This window comes from Heptranchias perlo, chromosome 38 (genome assembly GCF_035084215.1).
Source record: "Heptranchias perlo isolate sHepPer1 chromosome 38, sHepPer1.hap1, whole genome shotgun sequence".
In the NCBI taxonomy this organism is placed as follows: domain Eukaryota; kingdom Metazoa; phylum Chordata; class Chondrichthyes; order Hexanchiformes; family Hexanchidae; genus Heptranchias; species Heptranchias perlo.
The window spans coordinates 5468219-5484607 of record NC_090362.1 but is presented as its reverse complement, the minus strand read 5'-3'; the positions used below and the strand labels follow the sequence as shown (position 1 = coordinate 5484607).

At 44.0% G+C, this 16389-nt stretch overlaps 1 protein-coding gene across 1 annotated transcript in view; it reads left to right on the top strand.

Annotated features, from left to right (window-relative positions):
* The window catches only part of cib2 (calcium and integrin binding family member 2), a 125729-nt gene that overhangs the window by 1829 nt on the left and 107511 nt on the right, over positions 1-16389 (top strand). Inside the window, exon 2 of the mRNA XM_067973247.1 lies at positions 16176-16210. Within this exon, the coding sequence (XP_067829348.1) occupies positions 16176-16210 (35 nt within the window). The remainder of the gene's footprint in view (positions 1-16175; positions 16211-16389) is intronic.

Genomic DNA, 16389 nt, shown 5'->3' with positions numbered 1-16389 from the left:
GAGCTGTTTCAGGGCAGAAAGTGCTGAATGTTGACGGTATAACTCTTAATGCCACCGCTCATCTTTAATAGAACAGGACAAGATGCTTTTTAGAAAACACCAACATGTGTTAGCTGCTTCTCCTTATGTCACTGAGGCAAATTATATCTTCAGAATAATCTCTACTAATGCAGAATGGAAATTTTAATTTTGATCCTTCTGGACCTCAATCTGGAAGTTTAAACAATTTCTAACTAAACATAATAACCCCTCAACTTAAACACATCTGTAAATATGCATAATATCCACAAACTTGCACACATCTGTAAATGTACATAATATTCACCAACTGTCACACATCTGTAAATATACATACTATCCACCAACTGTCACACAACTATAAATATATATAATATCCACCAACTCTCTCACATCTGCAAATGTACATAATATCCATCAACTGTCACACATCTGCATATATACATAATATCCACCAACTGTCACACAACTATAAATATATATAATATCCACCAACTCTCTCTCATCTGCAAATATACATAATATCCATCAACTGTCACACATCTGTATATATACATAATATCCACCAACTGTCACACAACTATAAATATATATAATATCCACCAACTCTCTCACATCTGTAAATATACATAATATCCACCAACTGTCACACATCTGTAAATGTACATAATATCCACCAATTCTCACTCCAGTAAATATACATATTATCCACCAACTGTCACACAACTATAAATATATATAATATCCACCAACTCTCTCACATCTGCAAATATACATAATATCCATCAACTGTCACACATCTGTATATATACATAATATCCACCAACTGTCACACAACTATAAATATATATAATATCCACCAACTCTCTCACATCTGCAAATATACATAATATCCATCAACTGTCACACATCTGTATATATACATAATATCCACCAACTGTCACACAACTATAAATATATATAATATCCACCAACTCTCTCACATCTGCAAATGTACATAATATCCATCAACTGTCACACATCTGTAAATATACATAATATCCACCAACTGTCACACATCTGTAAATGTACATAATATCCACCAACTCTCACATCTGTAAATATACATAATATCCACCAACTCTCACACATCTGTAAATATACATAATATCCATCAACTCACACTCATTAATAAATATACATAATATCCACCAGCCAAAAACCAACCAATCATGAGGAAATAAAGTGTCCTCAGAAAAAAAGCATCTTCTTGACTTTTGTAATTTAAAGTGTATTATTTTATTATTTGAGCTAAAGGAATTGCCCCACGAAATGTTAAGAGTAGCTTATGGGACAAGATCCATATAGAGTAACAGATACCAAGGAGTGAGGCACAAGGCATTAATCCCAGCAAGGGCTGGTTCAGATGACATCAGAAAGCATGACAACAAAATACCATTCAAACCTTGTGATGGAATTACCACCTCTAATTCATTCACTCTGATTTTTAAATACCTAATGTATAATGTGTTATTTTAATGAGTTTATTTTTGCTTTTAATATATTTGAAACCACCTAAACTGTTGCTCTAATGTAATAAGTCTGCTGGTAGTGTCAGGAAGGTAAGCATTGTGCAGATGTGAGGCCGATTTAACGATACAGCAATCATTGACGATGTTTAAATTGAAGTATAACCATTTAATATGATTATCGTGTCTTCTTTTAAATGGAGCACCCTAGGTGAAAGGTCAAGGTCATAGTGCAGGGTACCACCCAAATTGAAAAGAACTGGAATGAAGGCAAGATAAATCAAGAAACATTGGTTAGATGATGCAAACCTTCAGTCTGCAAAGCCTGTAGACAGTGGGGAAAGGAAGGACTGAGGGAGGTAAGGAAATTCACAACTGGAGGTCCCCTGGAAATGCCCCTCATAAGTCTTGAATTTCGTCCGTTTTTGCGGCCAGAGACTCGCCTAACCTCGGCGCAAACTAATCACGTGGATTAAAAGATGGCAGAATTTTGGGCGTAAGTGAGTTACACGCATAACTATGATACGCCCAAATCTCTTCGATCTTTTTCCGCCATCTATCAATCCCTCCACCCGAATGTACCTCCGCCCATAAAGCTAGCCCTGCCCCCAAGTTACAGTGCCTCATAAACGCAAATTTCCTCCAATTGCGCTTGTTCAGAGGCTCTCTTCGAATTACGACCAGATTTTCAGGTGCAGCGGGAAAGAAAGTAATTTTTCTGGTGTTTAATTGGCATTTGTTTGAGCCTAGTTTAAAAAAAAATTATCCTTACTGAGACCTGCTCTGTATTTTCTGTTTCTTTTAATGGAATTTTAAGGCATCATTATAAGCCTCATTAAAAATTGGAAAAGCTTCCTCGATTGCAGGTTGTTAAATATGCTGTGGCTGAAGTATATGACCGCTAGTTAAATGAGTTGAGACTTAAATTTTCATACTTCGAGAGGAAATATATACTGTGGGTTCGGAGCTTCCCTTGGGCCTCGATTGTTTATGCTGATTTACAGCCATTTTTACGCTCGGCAGGAAACTTGAGTGTTACTTGACATCGGCAAAATGGGCGCAATTTGGATCCTATTTTCCGCTTAGGGCGTAAAATTTAAATCCGCGTTCCCACTAACCTGTAGATAGCTCACGTTGCAGGTATTAACGGATCTTAGCGTTCAGAATTAGGATTTATTCACCAATGAGGCAAAAGCCCTGGGGCTGCAGATTAAGCACCCCTGCACTATGAAAGTTGATAGGTCTGCAGTTTGAATGCTGTATGCAATTTTGGGCATGCAGCTTTCAAAGAGACATTGGCCCATTGCAGACACACCAGGAAGGATACTGGAGTTTAGGAATCTCAGTTACAAAATGAGGCTCACAGAGCAAGGGTACATATTCCGGGTTTTTACAAGACTGAGGGGTGTAAACTTGAGCTCATCCAAAACTCTGCTGCCCTGTTTTCTAACTCGCATCAAGTCCTGTTCACCCGTCACCCCTGTGCTCACTGACCTACATTGGCTGCTGGTCGGGCAGCACCTCAATTTTAAAATTCTCATCCTTGTTTTCAAATCCCTCCAGGGCCTCACCCCTCTCTATCTCTGTAACCTCCTCCAGCCCTACAACCCTCCGAGATCTCCATCCTCCTCCAATTCTGGCCTCTTGCACACCCCTGATTTTAATCGCTCCACCATTGGCGGCCGTGACTTCAGCTGCCTAGGCCCTAAGCTCTGGAATTCCCACCCTAAACCTCTCCGCCTCTCTACCTCTCTTCCTTTGTCGCTCCTTAAAACCTACTTTGACCAAGCTTTTGTTCACCTGGCCTAATATCTTGTTATGAGGCTCAGTGTCAAATTTTATCTGCTAACGCTCCTATGAAGCGCCTTGGGACACTTTTACTATATTAAAGGTGCTAAATAAATGCAAGTTGTTGTGTGGATGGTTTTATTAAAATTGGATTTTGAGCGCAGACCTACAGGAGGAGTGAATGACTTTATCAACGTTTGAAGCAACTAAAGATTGGAGGATTAATAGCAAGGTTTTTACTGAAAGAGTAGTGCCGTAGATTCCCAGCAAAGTATTTCGAGGGCACAGACAGTATGGCAGACTTAAGAATTGGGTTCAAGAATAGAAAATTGATAAATGACCTAAAGTACATGAATAAGATACAAATGACTGAAGTTAGAAAAGACAGTGGAGAAGGGAAATCAGCCAAGTTGGGAATATGGATTGAATGTAAATGTTAAGACGTCAAAGTCAATGTAATAAAGAAAAAGGACATCCCATAAGTGTGTCCTCACAATGTGGAGATAGAGCAATTGGAGTTGTTTACTAGAGCAGTCTAATAACGTCAGATGACCAAAGTAACAATACTTAGTAAAGAGGTGTCTAATATGTTGGAGCCAATGTAAAATCAGCGATAAATCTGGTGATAAATAGAATGCGTAAATGTATTGTGTGGTCAAACCTTTGTATAGATGCTAAATTAGACCAAAGGAAGAAGAGAAAGGTGTTTGAGATACAGTGCTATAGGCAAATGCTGAAAATTAGTCGGACAAGGAGAATGACTAATGAGCAGAACCTTGAACTAGTGCAAGAAAAGAGAGCAGTGATGAGGCTGACTATGAGTATATGGAGTTAGGTAACATCTCAGCCATGATCTCATTGAATGGCAGAACAGGCTCGAGGGGCTAGATGGCCCACTCCTGTTCCCATGTTCCTATGATGAGAGAAATGACTCACAGTGAGTACCTTATTCAGAGTCAAAACTGAAGTTGATGGTAATAGTTTAAGAGGCAGACACAGCAGAATGGGTACAATAGCCATGTGATGGTCCAGTACCATAAAGTAATTTGTGGGCTGGAATCAGAAAATGAACAGATTGTTGTAAAAACCCAACTGATTCACTAATACCCTTCAGGGAAAGGAAGCTGTCACCTCTCATTAGCCTGGCCTACACGTGACCCCACTCCCACATTATACGTTTGACTCAAGGCCCTTATGGTAATTAATACTGCCATGCCAGTGCTGGCCACATCCTACTGGATGATGTGATTGTATGGGCAGACACAATATCAGTGTGCCCCCCCCCCCCGATCTCCACCTCCCGGCCTGCAATCTTCTCCATGGCCCCCACGATCTTCACCCCAACCCCCTAATCTCCCCGGACCCCCAAGCTCCGTTTCCTGGCGCCATCCCCGCTCTTCTCCCCGGCCCCCCCCCCCCCCCCCGATGTCCTCCCGGGCCCATGATTCCTCCCTCCCTCTGATCCCCGGCTGCGGCCTGCTACCGCAGGCCTTCCTGCCCGACAGCCAGACACCCTCATTAAGATCGCGATCACAGATCCGCCAACTTACTTTCCGGGTTTCGCACCCGAAAATCTTCCCCACCGCCCCCTCTCCCCCTCCACTCTGTTCCTGGCTCGAGGTCGAAACCATGGCCCATGAGTTTAAATCCCACCATGGCAGTTTGAGAATTTGAATTCAGTTAAAAAATTTGGACATAAAAACCTGCTATCAGTTAAGAGTGACCCTGAAGCTGTTGCAAAAACCCAACTAGTTTCATTAATGTCCTTTTGGAAAGGAAACCTGCCGCCCTTACGGTCTGGGCCTATAGGTGACTCCAGTCCCACACCGGTTGACTCTTAACCGCCCTCTGAAGTAGCCTAGCAAGCCACTATCAAACCACTACCAGCAACCCACCACCACCACCATCTTCTCAGGGCAACTAAGGATGGGCAGTAAATGCCAGCCTTGCCAGCGATGCCCGCATCCCGAGAATAAATGCAACTAAAATAATGAGCACCAAATGAATTTTAATGTGGATTTAGCTCTCCTTACTAGTTACTTTCACTAATCGCCCGCTCATCTGACCTCCCACGCACAGCAGACGCTGTCCAGACACGAGCCGCCATCTTGCTCCCCCAATCAGGGGCGGACTGGCTCCCCTTAAAAGGGCGCGGGATTCTCACGGGAAAAAGAGGAGGTGCCGATAATCCAGAGCTACGGAGCCATTCACAGGGGGCGCTGAAGAAATCTCCCATTTGGCCAGCTGCCTCCGGCCCCCGATCTTTGGCCTGAGAGTGCACAGAGACCCCTTTGATAATATTTAGCGTTATGTGGTAGTTTGGTAGAGTACATGGCCTAGATTCCCGAGAAGTGTGGCACGGAAAATGGGATAGGAATCCCTCCGTCCAAATCCTCCCCCCTAAATTGGCCTCACAATATACCCCCCCCCCCCCACAACTAGATGGTTTATTGGCTGCCTGGCCTTTGACTGACCCGTAGTATTTAAATGATGGAATGATGGTGAAGAGTTGGCGGGGGTGGGGGGTGAGAAACCACACCAGAATGGCAGGACGAGCAACAATCCCAGGGAAGGAGAGATAGATCCTCGTTCAGGCCGCCTCTCCCTCTCCTGTGCCCACCACTGCTGCCAGGTCTCCCCGAGGGCTCGTTTAGAGCCACCGAGATATAAAGGTTGGGATCTCTTCAGCGAACTTCTGCCTCCTTTATCGGAAGCTCTGTCCCCTTTTCCGGTGCTGTAGCATCCCTGGACTTTCCACTCCTCGGCAGTGGTCAAGGGGTGGGTGGATGTCCCACTCCAACCCACTCCGGCAGCGATACCCCATCCCAGTTGAACATCTTTAAGGCTATCTCAATTGTGAATATCTGATTAGGGGCAGGGCTGACCGTTGCCTAAGGGGAGATGAGGAGACTGTTTTTTTAAGCAGTGAGTTGCCATGGTCTGCAATGCGCTGCCTGAAAGGGCGGTGGATGCAGATTCAATAATAACTTTCAAAGGGAATTAGATAAATACTTGAAAAGGAAAAATTTACAGGGCTATGATGAAAGAGCAGGGGAGTGGGACTCATTGGGTAGCTCTTTCAAAGAGCCGGCATAGGCACGATGGGCCAAATGGCCTCCTTCTGTGCTGTAGGATTCTATGATCAGCTGTTCCATGGGACATGGTTCCTGTCCTCCTCGGACCGTACGAATGCCACGTGTGGAAGGCAGCTCGCTGGGGCTGAATCTTTCATTGTGACTATCCTGGGGCGTCTCTGCCTTATCATTAGAGATGAGTGACAAATTTCACAGAACTTTATCTGGGTTTCACTGGTAATCATCCACTGCCCTCAGCAGCTTCACTAAACTGGTGAGGGTCCACGACAGAAAGACTCGTATTTGTATAGCGCCTTTCACAACCTCAGGACGTCCCAAAGCGCCTTACAGCCAATGAAATACTTTTGAAGTGTAGTCACTGTTGGAATGTAGGAAACACAGCAGCCAATTTGCGCACAGCAAGATCCCACAAACAGCAACGTGATAATGACCAGATAATCTGTTTTGGTGATGTTGAAGGATGTATATTGGCCAGGACACTGGGGAGAACTCCCCTGTTGTGGGATTTTTTACATCCACCTGAGAGTGCACATGGGGCCTCGGTTTAACGTCTCATCGGAAAGACGGCACCTCCGACAGTGCAGCACTCCCTCAGCACTGCACTGCAGTTCCAGCCTGGATTATGTGCTGAAGTCTCTGGAGTGGGACTTGAACCCAGACCTTCTGAATTCGAGAGGAATGCTGCCACTTAGCCTATAAAGGTACCACTGCTGCCGATTGAAAGGGACACAGAGGCCAATGATAATGTCCTCACTGCAATCCCTGCTGAGATCAGCCAGCACCATAGTCCAGAATTGGACCTGGCAACAGTCTGTCATTGGGATGTGAGAACTACCTTAAAGTTGCAGATCCCATCCCAAGTGCTATGTGACCTGGTAGATAGACAGCCCAGGAGTGTCCTATGTTTGATGTTTGGTTTGCGTCAGAATAGTGCACAGAATAGTGAGAAAATATGTGAGCTGCTTTACATAGAATTACATAGAATGTACAGCACAGAATCAGGCCATTCGGCCCAACAGGTCCATGCCAGTGTTTATGCTCCACACGAGCCTCCTCCCACCCCTCTTCATCTAACTCTATCAGAATATCCTTCTATTCCTTTCTCCCTCATGTACTTATCTAGCTTCCCCTTAAATGCATCAAAATAGTCACCTCAACAACTCCTTGTGGTAGCGAGTTCCACATTCTAACCACTCTCTGGATAAAGAAGTTTCTCCTGAATTCTCTATTGGATTTATTAGTGACTATCTTATATTTATGGCCTCATAGTTTTGGACTCCCCCCGCAAGTGGAAACATCATTTCTACATCTATCCTATCAAACCCTTTCATAATCTTAAAGGCCTCTATCAGGTCACCTCTCAGTCTTCTCTTTTCTAGAGAAAAGAGCCCCAGCCTGCTCGATTTTTCTTGATAGGTATAACCTCTCAGTTCTGGTATCATCCTAGTAAATTTTTTTTGTATCTTCTCCAGTGCCTCTATATCCTTTTTAATAATATGGAGACCAGAATAGTTCACAGTACTAGGTGCGATACAAGTTTAACATAACTTCACTGCTTCTCAATTCTATCCCTCTAGAAATGAACCCCAGTGCTTGGTTTGCTTTTTTTATGGCCTTATTAACCTGCGTCGCTACTTTTAGTGATTTGTGTATCTGCACCCCCAGATCCCAATCCCATTTAGACTCTTATTTTCCAAGAATTATGTGGCTCCCTTATTCTTCCCGCCAAATTGTACCACCTCACCCTTTGAAAGCTCCACCTCTGTTTATTCTGCTCTGGATAACGTTGGTGAACAAGGTGTCACAGCTTAAATTTAAAAGGAATTTTGGGATTGAATCACATTAAAATCGTGACACAAGTCCCAGTTGGGGAATGGAGGCCAGGCACTTTTCCCATTCCTAGGGAAGAAAAATCAGATGAACATTAGGAACAGGAGTTGGCCATTCAGCCCCTCGAGCCTGCTCCGCCATTCAGTCAGATCACGGCTGATCTGTACCTCAACTCCACTTACCCGCCTCAGCTCCATATCCTTTGATACCCTTACCTAACAAATATCTATCGATCTCAGTCATGAAAGCTCTGATTGACTCCCAGTATCCACAGACTTTTAGGGGAAGAGAATTCCAGATTTCTACTGCCCTTTCTGTGAAAAAGTGCTTCCTGATTTCCCTCCTGAATGGCCTGGCTCTAATTTTAAGGCCCCCTCATTCTTGATTCCCTACCAGAGGAAATAGTTAATCCTTTTAAGATTTTAAACACCTCGATCACATTACCCATCAATCTTTTATAATATGGAGTTTAGAAGAATGAGAGGTGATCTCATTGAAACATATAAGACTCTAAGAGTTGTTGACAGGGTAGATGCTGAGAGCATATTTCCCCTGGCTGGAGAGTCTAAAACTAGGGGTCATAGTCTCAGGATAAGGGGTCGGCCATTTAGGACAGAGATGAGGAGAAATTTCTTCACTCAGAGGGTTGTAAATATTTGGAATTCTCTACCCCAGAGGGCTGTGGATGCTGAGACGTTGAGTATATTCAAAACTGAGATTGATAGATTTTTGGACTCTAAGGGAATCAAGGGATATGGGGATCGGGCAGGAAAGTGGAGTTGAGGTCGAAGATCAGCCATGATCTTATTGAATGGCGGAGCAGGCTCGAGGGGCCGTATGGCCTACTCCTGCTCCTATTTCCCATGTTCTGATATTCTTCTAATAAAGGGAATATAAGCCAAGTTTATGCAAAAGTCCGAGGTGGAATGACTCGGGCTGTGTCAGGTGCAACTACTTACTGTTGGTCTCCGTGTGAACGAAGCGGATGGCTGGGAGCAGGTTACTCACCTCTCGACCAGGAATTCTGCATAACAGAGGCCGGCCCTGAACAGGGGAAATGGAAAAAATCCTGTAATCCAAACTTTCCATTTTGCTAATCGCTATTTTCCTGTAATTCACACACTCAGGAATTCCAAAGTGTGCGCACCAAATTCCTGATTTTGTTTTTATGTGTACAATTACTTTAATTTCTTGCAATCCTGTAATTGTTTATTGTTTGACCAAATGTAGGAGTGGATTTTTGGGTAAAGTATGTTAGAGAGGATAGGTGTGTTCTTACTTATAATTTACTCCTCAAATCAATGGGGTTCATAGATACTGAATGTCAGTTATCACAGATTTATTAAATATACAACAATAATTAAATATAGCACCTTTAACATAGTAAAACGTCCCAAGGCGCTTCACAGGAGAGATTATCAAACAAAATTTGACACCGAGCCACATAAGGAGATATTAGGACAGGTGACCAAAAGCTTGGTCAAAGAGGTAGGTTTAAAGGAGCGACTTAAAGGAGGAGAGAGAGGTTGAGAGGCGGAGAGGTTTAGGGAGGGAATTCCAGAGCTTAGGGCCTAGACAGCTGAAGGCACGGCCGCCAATGGTGGAACGATGAAAATCGAGGATACGCAAGAGGCCAGAATTGCAGGAGAGGAGAGATCTCGGAGGGTTGTAGGGCTGGAGGAGGTTACGGAGGTAGGGAGGGGCGAGGCCATGGAGTGATTTGAAAACAAGGATGAGAATTTTAAAATCAAGGTGTTGAGGTAAACATACACTTAAAAAGCAGCACTTGCAACAAAATCTTGTGGGTTTAGTCGTGGGACTCAAACATGTTACAGTATATGAGGCTTTTACGAATCCTAAGTATCTGGTCCAACACCCATTTTTTATACCCTTTCTCTTACCCCTTCTACATGACAGTCCACACAATTCTGCATTACGTAATACAACTCCATATAAGGTGAATTTTAATGAGCTGATTCCCTTAGCAATAAATTTAGTTTTAACATAGACCGGTACAATTCCCCAACTTTGTTATCTTATCAATAGTTTCACTCTTGTTACAAATAATTGCTGTTCTACCAAGTGAAATTTCTAATTATGGGGTAAATTTAACCCCCCAAGAACAGGTGGGTTGGGGACGGGTGGGATTTGATATCCTCTGTTTTCAGAGCGAGACAGCATCCCGGTTCCAACTTGCCCACTTCTGGGTTTAACCCGGGCAGGTCTGTCTATGTGTGGAGAGCAGATGCCAGGAAGTCCCGCTCGCACTTAAAGCCGGCAGGTTGATAAAGGGGCAATGTACCTCATTGAAATGCTTGAGGTACTTAATATTTTGTGTATTAGAATAATAAAATAAATTTAACCTTACCTGTTCGCGTTTCCCATCGCTTCCGATTGACATCAGGTGAAAGCAGGTGGGAAGGGCCGGATCCATGAGGTGAGTGTCTTTATTGCACTGCTTGTGGGCCTGGAGGAACAGGAGTGCTTCATCCAGGCCTAATAAACTCACCTGGCCGACAGGACCCCCGTGATTGGCCGACCCCCCCCCCCCCCCCTCCATTTTGGACCCGCACCTACCCCGGGCTCTTCACCCGACCTCCAGAGATCTCCGATCTTCTTCTCAGCCCCCTATCATATCCTCAGCCCCTCCCCCGATCTTCTCCCCACCCCCTCCCTGATCTTCTCCCTGTCCCCCCCCCGATCTTCTCCCCACCTCCTCCCTGATCTTCTCCCTGTCCCCCCCCCCCGATCTTCTCCCCACCCCCTCCCTGATCTTCTCCCTGTCCCCCCCCCCGATCTTCTCCCCACCTCCTCCCTGATCTTCTCCCTGTCCCCCCCCCCGATCTTCTCCCCACCCCCTCCCTGATCTTCTCCCTGTTCCCCCCCCCTTGATCTTCTCCCCACCTCCTCCCTGATCTTCTCCCTGTCCCCCCCCCTGATCTTCTCCCTGTCCCCCCCCCCTGATCTTCTCCCCACCCCCTCCCTGATCTTCTCCCTGTCCCCCCCCCCCCGATCTTCTCCCCACCCCCTCCCTGATCTTCTCCCTGTCCCCCCCCCCGATCTTCTCCCCACCTCCTCCCTGATCTTCTCCCTGCCCCCCCCTCCCCCCCCCCCCCCGATCTTGTCCCCTGTCAATCAGGCTGGCTGCCGGGCCCGAAACCTGGAAGAGCAATATTGCGACCCACCCACTTACCTTCCGGGTTTCGCATCTGGAAATCCTCCCCCCCCACTCCCTTCCCAGCTGGAAGTTAAAATTTACCCCTATATATTTGTACCATTCCATGCCTACCTCTTGCTTCTAAAAAGGATGATGTCTTTGCAGATGTTTCCTTCTTCAGAACTTGTTATCAACTGATTAAAGTCCTCTGCATCGATATGCATCGCTTTGCACTGGAATGTCTTTTAATTACTAAACTGACCACTGCTTTATGATCAGTCTCAGTTCAACTCAGTGGTCTCTGCATCTAAATTGACTTATACTTCCTTACTTAACAGGCAAAAGCTAAAGGTTATTATTACTACAATATAAAGAGGAATTAATAGCATTAGCAGACTTTAGGACAATCTGACTAACCCTTTCCTTACAAGTGTAGCAATCTTTTTTCGACTGTAATGTCAGTGCCTTTGATTCTTGCAGCACAGTTCCCAATCCTAGGTAGATTTTTCCTGAGATTTAGTTTCTGTTGATTTGTCTTATTGTTATTCTTATGAAAGTTCTTCTTTCTTATAAATCGTACTTCTCCAAAAGTAACGGAGATTCTTGTTTTGAGGGACAAGGGAATGAATCAGCCGCTTTCTCGTCTTTACAACTATAACTTCTCCGATTCACTGGGGTAAAATTTCACCATCGCTGCTTGGGTGGTACCTGGCCAGAAATGGGCTGAATTACTGGCTGTTAGAAAGTTTGAAAAGCCGTAAACTTGACAAAGGGAACAAAACCTCAGTATAGAATCTGATAATTTTTTCTGTTTTTTTTAATATTCTTTCTTGAACATGAGCGTAACATGGGTACGGTGGTGTAATGGTTATATTACTGGACTAGTAGCCCAGAAGCCTGGACTAATAATCCAGAGTCTCGAGGTGACCCTGCAAAGTCCTCCTCATTAAGATCTGGGCACTTTTACCAAAGTTGGTCGAGCTCTTCTCACAGGCTAGTCAAGCAATAGGCTGACATAGTCATACTCACAGAATCAAACCTATCAGCCAACGTCCCCAAACGCCTCCATTACCATCCCTGGGTATGTCCTGTCTCACCGGCAGGACATACCCACCAGAGATGGGGGCACAGTGGTATACAGCTGGGTGGGAGTGACCCTGGAGTCCTCAACATTGACTCCGGACCCCATGATGTGTCATGACTTCTGGTCAAACCGTTCATGTACTTAGTTAGAGCCAAGTGCCAACCCTTCAGTCTTCTGCACAGTTTCTGCAGTGGCCACATCGCAGACTGTATTTGTGAATTTAGAAATTCAATCGGGAATTTGGCCGGATTATAGGAGCAGCTAGTAAGTGTCCAGCATCCAATTGGTCAATATTTTCTATTCATAATGTTATTATCCAGTTGTTATTAAATATGATTGGGTTTGATTCAATGTAATCAAATGCAATGATGCATTTAAGGGGAAGCTGGATAAACACATGAGGGAGAAAGGAATAGAAGGTTATTTAGAAAGGGTGAGATGAAATAGGGTTGGAGGAGGCTTATGTGGAGCATAAACACCAGCATGGACCAGTTGGGCCGAATGGCCTGTAAATTCGATGTAATTCTATGTAATTTGAAAGAAATTGCCACTTAGAAACAAAACCAACTTCGCTATAGATTTGCATCAATAACACTGGTCGTAAACAGAGAGCGAGGGGCGGGATATTTGTGACTCTCGAATGCATGCTCCCAGTAATTGAATGTTACATTATCTGGCTCTTGTTTCAGTTTGCACAGTTCCAGTCACCATTATTACTGCCGGGGGATTGGGAAAGAGCTGCCCTTTTGTCCCTGATGTAACTCGATATCGCCATGTAATAGGCTAGTTCAGGAATGGAAGAACATACAGGGTCCGGTGAGACGCAGAGGAGCTTAATAATTAAAGGGAATCAGGTGTAAGAGCGCACCTTGAAATACTAGACATCTTAAATAATCCTGCCCTAATGCCTAGATTGACTTCTGTTTCTTTAATTGAAGTGCCCGACCATCTGTCTCACGTTTCGTTATACGGAATATCAGAGCTGCACATCAAATAATTGTCCCCAGACTGTAAATGCTCCGTTCTGATTAGTGCGGAAGTTTTCAGAGACTTTAAGAATGTGTTTAAGACGACTTTGGGTTATTCCTTTGCACTGCGACTTAGTACTTGATGTATTAAAGCAAACAGCACAATGAATGTTCAGCATGCCGGCATTTTTGTATCCTGGATTTCTGGCAGGCACTGTCCCTTTAAATTATTTTAATTTATTAATGACCTAATTTTAATTCTGCTTTTGGTTGTGATAATCTCCCAACTGAAACTATTAGACCTTGGAACCAGATTGTTCTGAATCTTTATTTATTTGCTTGTACGAGCTAAGCATGTAAATAAAGACAAAATGCAATTAGAAGAAGACAAGGGCCTAGAAATTTGACCGCGCAGCGCCCATTTTTCAGGCACTAACTGGCCGCCTATGCCTCGAATATGGCGGGCAAGAAGTACGCGCTCATTATGAGCCGGAAATGCGCTGGCCGCCATATTGGTAAAGGCCGAGAAATCAGTGTGCAGTGCCCACGCCTAAAACTGGTGTTAGGCCCTTTGCCAATGCAAATTTATTCAGATCTGTTCGACTGGTTGGTTTGCCCTTTTGTGACCCTTTCACTCCACCAGTTTGTAACTAGTTTGGAGCAGGAGCTAGTTAGCGCTGAGCTGCCTCTAATTAATATGATTCAACCCCCCCCCTCCCCCAGGAATAAATCATTGTCCTGTGAGTGACCAATGTAGAAATGTAATCCTGGGCGAGGCCATTAAAAATAATGGGATCCTCGATTTGCTGCTCCTCCTCCCCCACCCCCCCTCAAATATGAAGTCTTCCTTCACAAAGTGATTTCCTGGCTGTGGTGCTGTTATTTTTTGGGTGAGATCTGTTTGCTGGAGTGCAGTGATCATGGTTGAATAGTTTACCAGCAGTCACTGACTAGGCTCGTACATCTAGAATGGTCATTTGCCAGAGCACAATGCCTGCAGGAAGGAGATGGAAGAACAGATGGCTGAGAGTGAGATATATGGCTGTAATTTAAATTAGGGGTTATGATCGTACTTAATTCAGAGATTAACACACTGTGCACACAATATATAAAAAGTGCACACAATATACAAACTGTGCAGACAATATACACAACATGAACACAATATACAAACCCTGCTCACAATATACAAACCGTGCAGACAATATACACACCATGCACATAATATACAAACCCTGCTCACAATATACAAACCGTGCACACAATCTGCACACCGTTCACAAAACAGACACACTCTACACACAATTTACACACTGTGCACACAATTTACAAACTGTGCACACAAAATACACACCGTACACACAATTTACACAACATGCACACAATGTAGACACCGTGCACACAATATACACACCACGCACACAATGTAGACACCGTGCACACAATATACACACTGTGCACATAATAGACATACTGTGCACACAGTGTACACACTATGCATACAACAGGCACACTCTGCACACAATTTACACACTGTCCACACAATTTACAAACTGTGCACATAAAACACCATGCACACAATATATACACCATGCACACAATGTACTAACCGTGCACACAATATACATATCGTGCACACAATATATACACCATGCACGCAATGTACTAACGGTGCACACAATACACATAATCGTGCAAACAATTTTTTACACTGTGCACACAATATACACACTGTGCACACAATAGACACACTGCACACAATTTACACACTGTGCACACAATTTACAAGCTATGCACACAATGTACACTAAACCTAATATACAATAGACACTAAACCTAACACACAATATACACTGAACCTAACACACAATATACAGTAAACATAATGTACAATATACATTAAGCCTAGCACACAATATACACTAAACCAAACCAATTATATACACTAAAGCTAACACACAATATACACTGATCCTAACACACAATATACACTAAACCTAACTCACAATATACACTAAACCTAACACAATGTGATGAAGTGTTTTAATGGGTTTTAGCTAATAATTTTAAAATTCAAGAAAGAGCAGAGATTTTTTTCTGTCTAAATGGCTGCTTTGGGAAAATTGGTGCAAATCCAGGAAATTTGCGAACTCCATTGACTGGACTTTGGGGGCGGAGCAACGATGATCAATTTTGCGCGGTTTCGCAGAGGGCATCGACAGAGCAGCAGAAAAGTCCCAGGAAATTATGATGTGGCGTAATTAAGGCTGTAACTCACATACATGCTCATTTCCTGGGACGTTTACGGTGTAAAACGAACGCAGCACCGTAGATGCCCCATTCCAATGGCACAAGTCTCCAGGAAATTCTGGGCCATTACTTTTGAATGTTTTCTGTTGTTTCCTAATTAGACTGAACCACTGAATAAAACATTAAGTGGGATTTAGTGCCAAAGGCCATTAAGCAAATTGGCAACTTTAGCTGACAATGTATCAAAATCTTGATCACTGAGTAATATTTCTTGCTGGACTCAACTGTGATGAATCTGAATCCTTTAAAAATCGAGGGGCAGACTTGTCATTAGGGCTGGGCTGTGGATGTTCAGTAGGTGTGAGGGAATTAATCATTGGATTTGCTCAGTAAAGTGAGGGGCCTCAAGAGTCTGGTGTTTGTTCTGGTAACTAACTCACTGCAGTTGGACTAAAACTGTTCTTTTCTCTCTTTCAGGACTGCACTTTTTTTACCCGCAAAGAGATCCTTCGGTGAGTGACCACATACCTTGTTCGGCAGAGTGTCCATTTGTCAAGCATGATGGTTATACTCCCCCCGTCTCCCCCCGTTATACTCCCCCCGTTATACTCCCCCCCGTTATAATACCCCCGTCTCCCCCGTTATACTCCCCCCGTTTCCCCCCGTTATACTCCCCCCGTTTCCCCCCGTT